The 14,022-nt window shown below is 40.7% G+C and overlaps 1 protein-coding gene across 7 annotated transcripts in view; it reads left to right on the top strand.

Annotated features, from left to right (window-relative positions):
* The first annotated feature begins 8,584 nt into the window (after window positions 1–8,584).
* PRR16 (proline rich 16) overlaps window positions 8,585–14,022 on the top strand; it is a 140,317-nt gene continuing 134,879 nt past the window's right edge. For 6 of the 7 annotated variants that reach the window (XR_010031071.1, XR_010031067.1, XR_010031068.1 and 3 more), the window contains exon 1: window positions 8,585–8,803. Coding sequence is in view for 1 of the 7 variants with exons in the window: in XM_063179849.1 (XP_063035919.1) it covers window positions 8,642–8,803 (162 nt within the window). In the remaining 6 variants the exon portion in view is untranslated. The remainder of the gene's footprint in view (window positions 8,804–14,022) is intronic. The other variant, XR_010031072.1, reaches the window with a different exon arrangement.

The raw sequence follows: 14,022 nt of genomic DNA, 5'->3' as shown, positions 1-14,022 counted from the left end.
AAAATTCAAAACCTTATTGTCAGATATTAAGAGATTGAGCAATAACAAGGGTGAGAGAAAAATCAGGTTGTTCTTCCTTCACTAATCTTTGGACACCAGAGAAGCCTAAGTTTGCTGTTTCTACACAAAATAATCACAAATCCAGGATTTTCACCACCTTTCAGACTGTAAATTATATGTGGAAATTTCTTTTCATTCGCTGCACTGTACTTTTAAAATTTCTTTTCAGAATAAAGTTTTTTCATGTAAGATCTTCTATGGCAAGAATATTCAATGCTAATTATATTTAACATTTTTCTACGCTAAAAAAATGTAGGAGGGATTTATATAGCAAATTATTAAATATGGTTCTTTACACCTGTAGCAAAATTAATTTAGGTACACTTATTGGTCAGATAGAAGTATTCAGCAATATAATTTTAGAGTGATTGTATGATTTGAGACCTCAGGAACATGTGTACTGGGTTAGAGATAAGGTCCCTTTAACACAGTAACCTGTATCTGGTATTGAATTACCACAGAACCAAATGACAGTGGCATAAAACCAGAGCACATTGTAGGGGGATTTAAGGCAGAGTCTTCTTGTGATCTGGCTTTCATAGGAGTTGAATATTTCTGTAAAAAGATAAGATTGGACATACTCAAGGACTGTCACAAAACAATTTCACAGATGTTTACACCAAACTGATGCCCTCTATAAAGGAGGGTCATAGACTATGGGTCAGACCTTTAGGTAATAAAGCTCAAGCATGTGTGTTATAAATGTAATTATTGTGACTTTTCTGAAAGTTCAACTAGCCTGTTTTTCTCTCCGTACACATTACCTACTAATCAAGTGGTTACTATTTATCAAGTTACCAGGCTTGGTTTGTGAAAAAAAAAAATAAAATCTATATTTGAATGGAAAAATTCATTCTGATCTGGATTCTGTTCCTAATTTTTGCAATGTTACGTTTTGTTAAAAAAAAAAAAAAAAGGTAGAACTGCCTTTGGCTGACACCAGGATGCTACTGCTCTTTCCTTATGCTTGCTAAAAATATCAGAAACTATTCCATTGTTTTGAAAGCAAATAGATATTCAAATACCTGAAAAAAGTTGTTTCTGTGTTGGTTTTCATGTGTTTTCACGATGTTGTTTTTATTTACCTGTAAAATGACATTATGATCCAGAGTGCACAGGCTCTAGAACTCCTTCTCCTAAATCCCTAGCTAATAATGGACTAGTGGTAAGTATCAAGGAAACAAACAGCATGCCCTTGATTCCAAAAATTTCTGTTAGCAATAGTTCTTACCTAGGGAGAAGCACAGCTGCAGAGAATTGCAAATTCTCCAGAACAAATTCAAAGCTGAGGTAAACAATGATGTCACTTTGTTTGAATTAGACTGGTGGATTGGATATTTGGATATCCACTGAAAACATTACTTCTTTGAAAATATCTGGCATGACTTCTCAGAGAAGCAATAGATAGAGTATCTGAATGCATCATTGTGCAACTGACATTTTGAAGATAGGTCATAGGTCCTGAGAGACTACAAGAAATGTTGTAACAGATTCCAGGTAAATTAATGCTGGAAATTTACAAGGAGACTATTTTAGAGAAAATATTGTTTAAAGCAATAACAAATTTCAAAAATCATAAAAGCATTAATGTCTAAATGAGTAACAGACGACATTAGCAAATTGGAAAGCTCACAGATTTAAAATCATAATAATCTGAATTTAGAAGGGGAATATGCGAATATTTTTCCATAATTTGAAAGATTCTAACTGATGCCCCTGGCTGCTTGAGTCTGTAATGTTGTAGGTGCACTCCATCGAGGCATGGACAGAACCAGTGTTTTCTTGCACCTTGTCTTGGAGAACAGTCAGTTCATCAAGGGACTACTTGGCACTCACACAGTCCAGCCCAACGTTCACCAGTGAGTAATGGAGCCTTCCCATTTACGTTTCTGGCTTCTTTCTCTTTGTTTGCTCTATGGCTTTTAACATAATTTGAATCTGGGGAGTGGAGGACGAAGTGGCAGAGATTCATTGTCTGTCAATAGATAATTCATCAATCTAAAATTAAAGCCTCAAACATGTGAATGCTCACCTTTGCTTTATGGCGTATGACACACAAGAAATAGATTTTTAAATTGCAGTAGCTGGAGTGGGCTTTGAGATAAAGGCTCTATAAATCCACTGTGGGTCTGCAGGTTAAAGAATTGCATATTTTACCTTTGTAGTCTTGCTACCGTACTTTAGTCCTTTTCCATGTTTGGGTTACTCATTTACTCTGGCATTTCTCTAGCTCAGACTATTCTTATGGAGGTGCTTTAGGAAAGAATCCAGACAGTGTTTTTCTGCTGAGCTCCAGATGTTTGCAATAATGTACTACTGAAGTGAATGCCAGCAGTAAAAGGATATTCCTCCACAGGAAATACTTTGCATCTGACACCAACCAACAGCTCCTTAGGGGGAAAAAAGGCACCAATTTGTTAGCTGATAGTTAACCAGTAAACAAAGAATGTATCTTGGTTAACTTAAAATTAAGTCTATAACTTCCTACAACTGAGTTTGAAAGACAAATATTAAAAATTACTAGTATAAACTACTGGTTGAGGATTATTGCAGAAACATATCCAGCCAACATTCTCCTTTCAGTTTTACCACTTTGTTTACCACCATACTCTACATTTTGAAAAGGGAATAAAACCTCTATTACTTCCAAGCAATTATGCAGGACATATTCAAGAGAGGAAAAAAATATTCTTTATCTCCCGCCATTTCTGCACTTTAAAAGTATTTTGATAGATGTTAGCAGGAGAGATGCAATAAGCATGCTATAAGTGTGTTTTTCCTTGCCTGACCCATTTAACTTTTTTTCCTGATAATATCCTATTGATTCACATTAAGACAGCCATTTCTGTTAGTTCTTCCCACAACAACAGGTGACAGTGAACTGAGTACTTATGGTGAGACCAAAGACATTTTTACATCTTTCAAGGCTCTGTATTCATATAGTTCAGGTTTTTGTTATTCTCCCGCATTATATTAGTAGATTGCTTTTCATGCTTGCCTATACAGTGGATCTTTCTTGAGTCAAAGAATTTCACAAAGAATTATTCACCCGATGTTGGAAGTCATGGTATAATATAGATGGACAGAATTCACAAAATCCAACTTTGACAAAGTTCACATCATCTCTAGATACTTGTATTCTGGCTGAATTTGGTTTTGTTATCCTATCTTACTAAATCCATAGGTAGTACATAGTTTAGTTTTACACTGTAAACTGTATCTTTATTGAATTAAAATAAATCACAGACATGATTAATACCTTTTTTTAAAATCACATGCTCTATTTCTTTGTCTAGCTACTGAGGGACTAATTTGAAGAAAATAAATAGTTCATATTCTTTCCCTTGTGCATTTTTCAAAGCTTTTGACATTTTTAGAGAACTACCTCTAGTTAAAATTTAATGTGAAAAAAACCCAGTGTAATTTAGTGCCTGAGGAATATCCCAGATGCAGAAAGGGTTCATATGTTATGGTTGTTCACAGCTCATGAATGAAGCCTGATAGAACAGAAGTGATTCAAAGAAGGACCTAATTCCAACATGTTTATCTTCCAGCACTTCCCCATGAAACTGGAGTAAATCTTGTGGGCTGGCATTCAATACTGAGACATTAAAATAGATTTTCTTTAAATTGGGTTAATAAATGTGACATTCTATCCTGAGCAGACTGAAGGGACATAAGTGATGCAGAGGATACATTTTTATTCATATTTAACAGAAAAATTATGGCATATATGTTTTTAAGTCAGGAGAAAATAACCACTCCTTCTTTTCACAACATCACCGAACAAAGAATTTGCCAGATCAGAAAAGTAACATTTATTGCCATCCTCATTTTACACATTACAAACAACATGCAAGGAAAATAGGTTTGGATTCCATAAAACTCTGCTCTACTTTTACTTTGAAAGGAGAATAAGACAGTTGTACCTGTGTGTTCAACTTCCTGGCTCCATGCCTAGAGTTCTGCTTCACAAATAATCAATCCTGAACTTTGTTTACCAATTCGTAAATCCTTAGGAGAAGTATCTGTGGATTGACAGAAAGGGATGACTTTCATGTCATACATATGGTATGCATGATTTTGAATCAATTTGGTGGAGAAGTAGGACAAGTAATTGGTGCAAAGGGTGATGTTGCCCCAGTCTTGACTTCCACTATATTTTCGAGCTACATTTTGGAAATGAGCGACCTGACTTCAGAAGTATGCTTTTTCAGACGTATGTTTTTTATTTTGTGGTGAGACTTTTAGGTGTTTTTAAAGGAATAACTGTTTTTAAAAAAGTGGAAGAATATAATGTCATTATTATGTCCGACTATAATGTCATCATACCACCTCCAAAATTAGTTTTAATTTTTTTTCCTTTTACTGAAAAAATTTTTCAGCTCCTGTGCAAATGAAGTAGAACTCTAAAGTTTGGAGCATAAGCAGCCAGAGTGACTTTCTCATCATAACCATTAAAAATCTGTCTAAGAGTTACAGAAAGAACAGAATATTCAGTTAAGTATGGAAGCATTTCGAAAAGAGATTATCATACCATTCTTTTAGGATGAAAAGTATGAAAGATGAAAATCTGTCTTTCACAATTGAGTGGAATGCAAGTTAGTGACATTGTACTTTATCTTAGGCCATTGTTTTAATTTAACTTATGATTAATTTTGAAGATTTTATTGAACATTTTAAATAGTATGTGTCCAACATTCAAGCCTCTGGCAATTGATTTAAGCTTTCTTCCACACAATTTCATTTGGCAAGAAAAAGACAGTTTTACTGTTTCACTGCCTCCCTAACTTGTATGTGGATAAGTGGGATATTCCTTTAAGGACACATTCTAAAGAGAGATGGAAAATAAATTATGGTTGTATTTTATCATTCACCAAATTAAGATGTAAACATCTTTTTGCCTTGTAAATCAATTGCTTTTGGTTGGAAAGTTTCACAATGATTTAAAATTAATCAGAACATCCAGATCTTGTTTGACCTAAAAGGATTTACGGAACTTTAGCCTTTGATAAATAGCCCAAACTTCAAACAAAATACCTGCATCAGGCAAAAGCAAATTATTTTTTAATTAATTTATCTGAAATACCGACAACTGGAGGAAACTGGGCTGTAGTTTTACATCTATAATCTGTAAAGTGTTCCCATGGTTTATATTCTCATACAAGAATAACTACAAAGATTTTATGGTGCTGAAGAAGCCCCTCCAAGCAGGCAAGCATCTGGGATTTTTTTTTTTTGTTTGTTTTTTGTAAGAGAAAAGTGATTAAATTTAAAAGTCAAAACATTTCTTATGTTACTGCTGTGGCTGACTTTCATGCAAAATAATTTCTGTGATTCATGTACATTTTATGATTACTCATGATTTCCTGCATAGTTTTCAAATCTTAGTGACTCCATACATAAAATAAATAGCATAAACAAAACAGCATGATAAAATCACTGCTTTGTGTGAGTGCAGTTCATTCTATTTGTAACACTTGGCTGAGATATAGGATGTTTTTTTCCAGAAGGAAAAGTGCCATCTACTGAATCACCGAAACAAAACTTTGCAGCATCTTGATAGATTTTTGTGAGAGAGGTCCTTCCCAATTACTGCAAGTCTTACTCAACTTGCAAACCTAATTAATTGAGATCACCACTGACACAGTGATATGGCACCTCACTAAGTAAGTATTTAATATGTTGTGTGGGTTTTTGGGTTCTTTTTGCCTTGAGTAAATGTTCCTGGATTTCAAGTGTTAATGGAAAATCAGTAAACTGTACTTTGAATGTTGTAAGATTTCTACTTTTTAAATGACTTTTGTCCCCAAAATTTCTGGGGGGACTTCTTGAGCATCCTCTGCATCTCTTTAACACCCTATAGAGGTCAACTTCTGGTAAAGAGTTGCTCTTATTTTGCCTGATTAGCCAGTTCAGGTTTGGTGAAGGTATAGACAGAAAGACTATAAAAACAATACACTGACAGCACATTAATAAATAACATTATATGCAGAGAAAGAAGAAAAAATAACTGAAATTACTAAGAGACAACTTTGCTGTGGAAGAGGACTTATTAGTTAACTAAGACATGGTTTGGCAAAGTATAGAACATTTTCCAAAGGCTTTAAATTGCTTTAAAGACCAATAGGACAATAAACTTTATTCAGGACTTAGAAGTGCTGTCAGTATTCTTCAGGGCTAAGCAGTAGAGACTTGAATGAAGCGCCACTGTATAATCCTGCACAGCTCTTAGAAGAATGTCACTACAGAAGTGGAAGGATTGGGAAAGTGAACATGATGAATATCTTCAAAAGTTGGGAAGTCTCCAAAGATAGTCACAGGCTTACAGGAACTGGATAACCACAGGATTACGGGTAAAAAGTCTTGTCATGACTTAAAACTAACTGATGATATAGAAGAACAGGAATCGATTATTCCTTCTTAAAATAAGAAATATTTAGCAGTGAGATGTGGCAACACTTTATACAGAGACAATCTATAAAATGCTCAAATTACTGTGTCTGTAGCAAATCTGGTAGCAGTTTTGTGACAATGATAATTATTTGTACAATAAGAAAACTGCCCCTTATCTATTTAAGCCATGTTGTGTGTAGCCAGGTATACAGTCATACAGTAACTTTAACTTCTGTCACAAAATAGGCTTTTTTCTCTAATTATAAACTGGATGTGTGCTGGTTTCTGCATAGAAAATTCCACTGATAGCTTTTCATAAATGTTTTATTTTTTTCTGTTCATACTATACCCCTGAGGAATAATATTCAAACACATTAATTAAAACTTATTCAACAACTTGTGGGTTGCTTTCTTTCTAATTTAGTGGTGACTGCAGTTTGGAAATTCTGACTTAGCCAGCTTCAAAAATCATATGATGTTGTTGCTCATATAGAAACAGTTAAGTAAAAATAACCAGAGGGAATGATTTTAAAAGTCAGTGTTGGAAGAGCTTTCACTTGGTGAGATGAAAAAGAAATCTCTCATTTGACTTGAGAAAAGTTGAGAGGAAAAACAGGGGCTCTTCTTGAACATGACCTCCTTGAAATTTTTTGAAACTTCTTTGAGATACTTGGGCAAAAAATTAGGCTCCACATCCACTAACGTTCATAATTTCAGCCAAATATCACAAATTTTATAGTGGCAAAATGTGGAAAGATAATTACACTTCATCCTAGGCAGTAACAGGTGCTGTCAGGCCCTCTCTATTCATATCCCAGTCCCACAGTCTTCCCAGAGACAAACTGTTCGTCACCAAGTGGGATTTTCACCACGTGCAGACACACTGCTCTGGGCAAGGTTGCTTTTCCTGTCCTGCTTTAGCTAGGTTAAAACATCTCAGGCTGCCAAAACTCTTAGAAACATTTACAACATCAAAGTCAGCTGCAGCCGTGCAGGGTGATGTTCAAAGCAGGAGTTGGCTGCATGCCCTCTTCTCGCTGTTCATAGCTAGTGGAAAATAGAAATACCTAAACAAACTCCTTTTAGCTTCTTTTGCAGTAAAATGGAAAACCACCAGAGGTTAGTTATACCTTACAATCTCTTCATTTTTCTTCGCAGATCCATCTCTGGAGAGTGGTAGGGGAAGGATGTGTTCAAAAGCGGCACTGGCCGGTACTTCAGAGGAAGAGACTCATAGAATATTCGTGGAAGATACTCTGGCTCATGTGCCTCATTTATTTCTATATGGTGTGATACACAATCTTGACTTCCCAACCAGAACAGGGTCTCCTGGTCATTGTGTTTCTGCAGCACAGTTTATACAGGTGAGTAGGGACATAAGAGTGCCTTTTACCGATTTGGTGACATTCACACAACACTGTCCTTCCATAGCTCATTCCTTAGTCCAAACCGAGCCATGTACACTCCAGACGGGCCAAATCGGCCACTTAACAGCACAGGGGTGTGAGTGCCACCCCTCCAATAATGACTTTTATCAGCAGAAACAGGCACTGCTTTTGTCTTCTTCAATGAGCCAGCCACGAAAAGCGTTTCCTTTTTGGGGGCTGTTTTGGCGGGTTTTGACCTTTTCCCCGTCAGACCCGGTGCGACCCGTCCCGCTCCCGCGGGCAGCGCCGGGGGGCTCCGGGGAGAGGCAGCGCCGCGCACCCTCTGGGAGCTACAGCACGGTGCTCTCGCCCCCACGGGCCTTCGGGCGCCGAGGACAGCGGAGAGCATCGCTTCCGAGGAAGCCGCCGGGCCTCCGCGGCCCCCCAGCAGCGCGGGCGGTGGGCGCTCCTCCCCCGGCCCCCGCTGCCGCCCGGAGCCGGGGCCGGGCCGGGCCGGGCCGGGGCGGGCCGGGCGCGGGCGGCGGCGCGGGCGGGGCGAGGCGCAGGCGCGGCGCACGGCGGGCTGCAGCCGGGCCCCCGCGCCGCTCCGGGAGCCGATGGCAGCTGCACAGCGCGGCCGCCCGGCGGAGCGCGGCGCGGCTCGGCGCCCCCGGCGCGGGATGCGCGGGCGGGCAGGCGACGGTGGCGGCAGCGGCTGCGACAGCTCCCGGAGCTGGAGGGACGGGGCCGGGCGGCCGGCGGCCGCCGCGCTCGCCTGACCTGCGTGCCCCGCTGGCCGCGCCGGGCTGCCCCGAAGGATGTCCGCCCAGTCCAAGGGGACCGCATCCTCCTCCTCCTCGCCGTCCGAGGGGCCGCCGGCAGCCTCCAAAACCAAGGTGAAGGAGCAGATCAAGATCATCGTGGAGGATTTGGAATTAGTCCTGGGGGACCTGAAAGATGTCGCCAAGGAACTTAAGGAGGTGAGAACGAAGGGCTGCGCGGTCGGATCCTCCGTCTGCCCCGTATGGGGCAAGCGCCCCACCGCCCGCAGGCCGGGGTCTGGCTTCCCCCGGAGCTCTGCTGCCGCCCCCAGGCTCCTTTTACAGCTTCTTCACCGCGGGCCGAGCAACTGGTGTCCAGGCCGGGCACGGGGCAGCTCCCGGCCGTGCCCCGGGGCGGGCGGCAGGGCATCGCTGCGCTGCCCGCCGTCCCGCAGCGGGCTGGAGCCCCGGGTGCCGTGCGCCCCGGGACCGCTCCCCGCCGCTGTGAGGCGGCCCTACTCGGGGACTTCCCACCTCAGGGCACCCCTCAGAGTTTTTATTTTTCCCGGGGGGAGCCTCTCCTGAGCGGTCTCTGCTGGGCGAGGGTGCTCAGGGGAGCTGCGGACCCGCAGCAGTGCCCGATTCCGGGCTGAGCCGCGCTGGCGTCCCGGGGCTGGGAGAGAAGTCAGGAACGAGCCCGCTGCCGCTCCAGCGAGTTTAAGTTTTGGGCTGCGCTGTGCAGCAGCAGCGTGCTGGCCCCGAGCAGCGGCAGCGGCGGCAGCGGCAGCAGCGGCGGCAGCAGCCCCGGCCCCAGCCCCGGCCCCAGCCCCAGCCCCAGCCCCAGCCCCGGCCCCAGCCCTGCTCGCACCTGCCCGGCCGTGAGCGCTGGGCCGCCCCGGACCCCGCACCCGCCGCCCTTGGCGCGGTGAGGCTGCCCCAGCCGCTGCTGCCGCTTCACCGGGAGCTCAGCCCTGCTTATCGGCCCTATCTGGCAAGGTTGCCTTCGCGATCTCTCTTTTGCTGGTGGCGGGTGTCATCTCCTCTACGTTAATCTGCAGGCAGAGTGCGATTGCCGCGGGCATGTTCATGAGCAGGGAAATGCAGTAGCTGAAGGAAAAGAATTTGGCTGTCCTTTTGGAGATTTCCTCTTTATCTTGATTTTGCTACACAACTGGTCGACAGATGGTTGGATTATACACTGAGATTCAAGTCTAGAATCTCTGTGTATTGCTTTATAATCCTATATTTGACATTTGTAATAGGCTTCGGTTTTTTGCCTTCATATATTTTTCTGTTTTAACAACATTGTCAACAAGTTTCTTTCAACCGGCTTTTGCCATCTGAGGCAGTCTGAAATTCACCCAGTGCTTCGTATAATGTTGAAAGATGTATAAACACACGGCTCACTAATCACAGCTGTTAGGCTCTTTTTTCGCTCACAATGAAGGTTCCTCCTTTTTTCTTTTTAATATACCTATAATTTATCTTTTTCTTAATGTTCTGCTGTCTATGCTTTGCAATTTTTTGAGGTATTTTGAAATAGAAATAAACAATATTTATAGAGCACCTCTTTAAACGTTTCTAAGACTGATAGCGTAAACTGGCTTCTGTTGCTGCAGAAGCACATTTTCAGGACCTGGAAAGGATGTAATGTGCTCTGTCCCATGAATGTAAATCGTTCCCTGCACGTAGTCAGTCCTGGCTTTCTTCTAGTGAGCAAGCAGGATCACTGTAAGTGGAGATCGTATATCATCATTTACTGTGGCATGTTTTATCTAAGCAAACTTGTCTGCTCTGGTTGACTGAGTCTGTAAAAGAGAACCGGATTTACCTCTGCTTGGTAGGGAAACCTGTAGAGAAATGGAGCTGTGACTGTTAAGTACTGTGTACCTGTTGAAGGGTGCAAGGATTGCCAATAGCATCTGTTTTGAGAAAATGAAGGTGTTTTTTTAGAAAGGATAGTTAAATCTTGTTTCTGACTACACATGAGGTTTTTAGCAATGCTTTTCACCAAACATGCCTTGCAAAGATGGTAGCTCTGATACTCCAACCACTGTGAGTTGCATACATGTACATCTGCTTCATTTGTGTAACCTTTCTTTTGGAAAGTCTGCAAAAGTTTGGCATCTGAGTACCTTTAGTTTGTCTGCCTTTATAGGATGGGCTAAATCTGCACAAAAACTCTTGACATAACTGCGTTGCATACTTTTTATGTAAAAGTGAGTTAATTGGTGATGTTATAGGCTGATAACCAGTCTCTTTCTCAGGTGGTTTGTAGGTGTTCGGAAGGAACGATAATCTGTTTGTTAAAGCTTACAGGAAGTTAGTCTGTAGTCAGTTTTGGTGTATTACGCATAGAAATATGACTGTGCTTCATTTAGGTTCCCTACTGTAGGACCAGTCAAAATGATGAAATAGAGGATGGAAACTTCACACTTTCCACTTTCACTGCAAATTCTGTATTTCTGGAAATGTTGTTTCTGCTTTTTTTTTTTTTTCCCAGGGTGTTTGCTGCAGCCCAGCTGTTGAGCTGCAACCTTTTCTGTTAATTTTTTTTTTTAGTGAGTAATATTGTATACTAGAAACAGCATTTCATTTTTTTTATTCATATTTAAAAAGTTTTCCATTCTGCTACAGTGGGAGGGCATGAAAGTTTTTTAGCCCTTTTTTGTGTAGTTCCAGTAATAGTTACTCAGTTGTGGTGTAGAAAATACAATGGTACTGTAACTTTTTTTGTTTACATAATTTACATAATTTTTAAAACACATTCTTTTCTTTTCATGCCTACGTATTTGTTACCCTTAAATATAAATTATGATTATTCTTAATGGAGCACTTAAGTTATTATGATAGACTTCATGACTACCTTTCAGTCTTCTTTTTTAAGATTCATAGTCAAAGTACTGTCAAAATGAAACACCATTTTGTTGCTTCCAAATGAGCTGCTCAGTAGCAGTAAGTAGCATTGCTATACAGCATTTATGTTTTACTACATTTAGCTTGTTATGCTTCACTTACATTAATATATTTGCATATGCCCTTTTTTCTGAACCTTTTTCTGATTGGTTCTTTAACATTTTTTTGTGTTTTTAAAAAGAGGAGATTGAGGAGTGAGTAGAGGATGGCACGTTAAACCCAAGTGGGCAAACCATTAAGTTTATAAATATTCTCTAGAAGCATGCGACTAAATCATGCAGATTAAAACAAATACATTTTAAGAATTACTGTGTCTCAGAAGTGAAACATCCCTTTCTTCCCTCCCTCCCCCTTATTTATTGTTCCAGTCTGATTAGGCTAAGGTAACCACAGAAGATTTAGGGTGGAGCAGGGGCGTGACAGGGAGGCGTGGAAGGATGGAGCAGTGCTGAGCCCAGAGTCTGAGCTCGTGTATGGCCAGCCTTCTTTAGAGTGCTGTTAATTTAGGAGAGGCTTGGATGGACCCTTTTGTCTCCTTGTGTGGGTGTGTAGCAACAACGGGATGTGGTTTTGCATTGAAAAATGGATTTGAAATGGTTTAAGTTGCTGTTATTTAATGAATATTCCAAATAAAAATCAAAAGGATGCCAGAGGATTGAGTAACACTGTCTATTCCTTTAGTCCAGACTATTTCAAAATTAAGTTGGTGGAGCCTTAAGCTTTGGTTGTCCTCCATAGGATTGAATGAAAGACCTTTTTCACTGGAGTTTGTATAGAAAAATGGTTATTATTAAGTCTTTTTTGTAACTGATACTTATCTCTCTGGTACCTAAGTAGCTAAGTAATGTACTGTTGGAAAACAAAAGATGTGTGCTAATTGGACTATTGTAGAATGCATTATGTAGCCCTCTGATTACTTCAGAAGGGATTGTAGGGGATATACATGTACACCTGTGGACAGCAGGGCACAGAGATTTATATAACCTCATAATGATAATATATTTTTTAAACCTTCCTTGCATTCACATTTTATGGTAATGTTACACATTTCTGTGGTCTTGTGCTTGTTTTCATGAAGGAAATACTTAACTAAATAATTTGATAAATGCTTTTTGTAATAATAAAAATTCATGTTGCAGAACAAATTCCTGGAAGTTGTGAGGCATTTGCATAGCTTTTAATTGGCTAAATATGCTCCAACCTTTTATCGAAAGGAAGCAGCTGTGTAGCTATTGCCAGTGTTTAGAATACTCCAAAATGGAGGTGCAGGAGAAACAGAAGCCCTCACAGGCATTGCAAGTACATCAGTGAATTTCCAGTCATTTGAATCTACCTCCTCTGCTTTGAATCCTGTGAAAATGTCTTGCTGACAGAATGAGTACATTATCTTCTGTCATATAAATGATGTGTTTATTTTCTGTAAAGATATGATCTATATATAATTTCAGCATTACTTAATAAATAAATATTTTCTAAGTGATGATGAGACTAGCAGATATCAACCCTCTCCCCCAAAACACCACGACAAAGTTTGTTACAGGGCAAACGACCTGATTCCATAAGCAGGCCACTCATCACTCTCTTCAGTGAAGGGTGGTCATGTGTTCTGTGGTTTTAATTTCTGGATCAGGACTGCAGAAGTGTATTACAATTTCAGCTGCCGGTTTTTTCCATTCTATTTCTGGTTTTGTGTTCTGGTAACTGTCCAGATGGCAGAAGGTACTTCAAGTTCTTGCTTGTTAAACCAGAAACTAGGAGGTGTCAGGTCCACCAGCAGGACCGGAGCAGCAATACTCAGTCACGTATGAGGATCTCTGACGTGTGGACAGTAAAGGCACTAATATAAAAGTGTTTTGGGTTTACATTGCTGCATGAAGATGAGGTGGGGACTTATTACAGCATAGGTACAGGAAATACTATATAGAAAACCAAGGATAGGTAGAGAAATAGCAAAACATTTTAAAACCATTCCTTTTCTCCTGGTTCTTGCCTCTTTGGATTCTGTCCAGGTGTCAAGGACCTGCCACTCTTTTTTGCTACCTAGTGGCAGTTGGAGCTTTTTGTGCATATGCGTTCCTACCATTAGAAATCCAATTAAATGCAGATGCCCTGCTTATATCTGGATGAGGGATGCAGGCCCTCTTAATAGTGTTCCTTCTGGAGTCTTTTCTTCCGTGCATGAGCAGGCTGCATATGCAGATCCTGGTCAGTAAGGTGCGTGAGGGACTGAAGCTTTTTTGTAAATTTTTTTGCTGTGGCTGGGATTGGGGTCCAGTTCCTGTAGCAGGATCAAGGTGTTGCATGAATAAAGGCAGTTGCCATTCCAAAATTTGCTAATCTCTCCAAGATTAACAGATTTTTTTTTCTTCTTTATTATTGCACTTGTTTCTTTTGTGTGTGATACAGTCATGTACTGTACCTGGATGTTTGACTGCAGAGTATGATTCATTGCTTAAGAGAAGCACTGCACAGCAACTTTATTGTGATCTGCCCAGGGGTCCAGAGAGGGCCATAAATAGTCA

This window comes from Melospiza melodia, chromosome Z (assembly GCF_035770615.1).
Source record: "Melospiza melodia melodia isolate bMelMel2 chromosome Z, bMelMel2.pri, whole genome shotgun sequence".
In the NCBI taxonomy this organism is placed as follows: Eukaryota; Metazoa; Chordata; class Aves; order Passeriformes; family Passerellidae; genus Melospiza; species Melospiza melodia.
The sequence above is the reverse complement of the archived record's forward strand: the minus strand, read 5'-3'. Positions and strand labels throughout refer to the sequence as shown.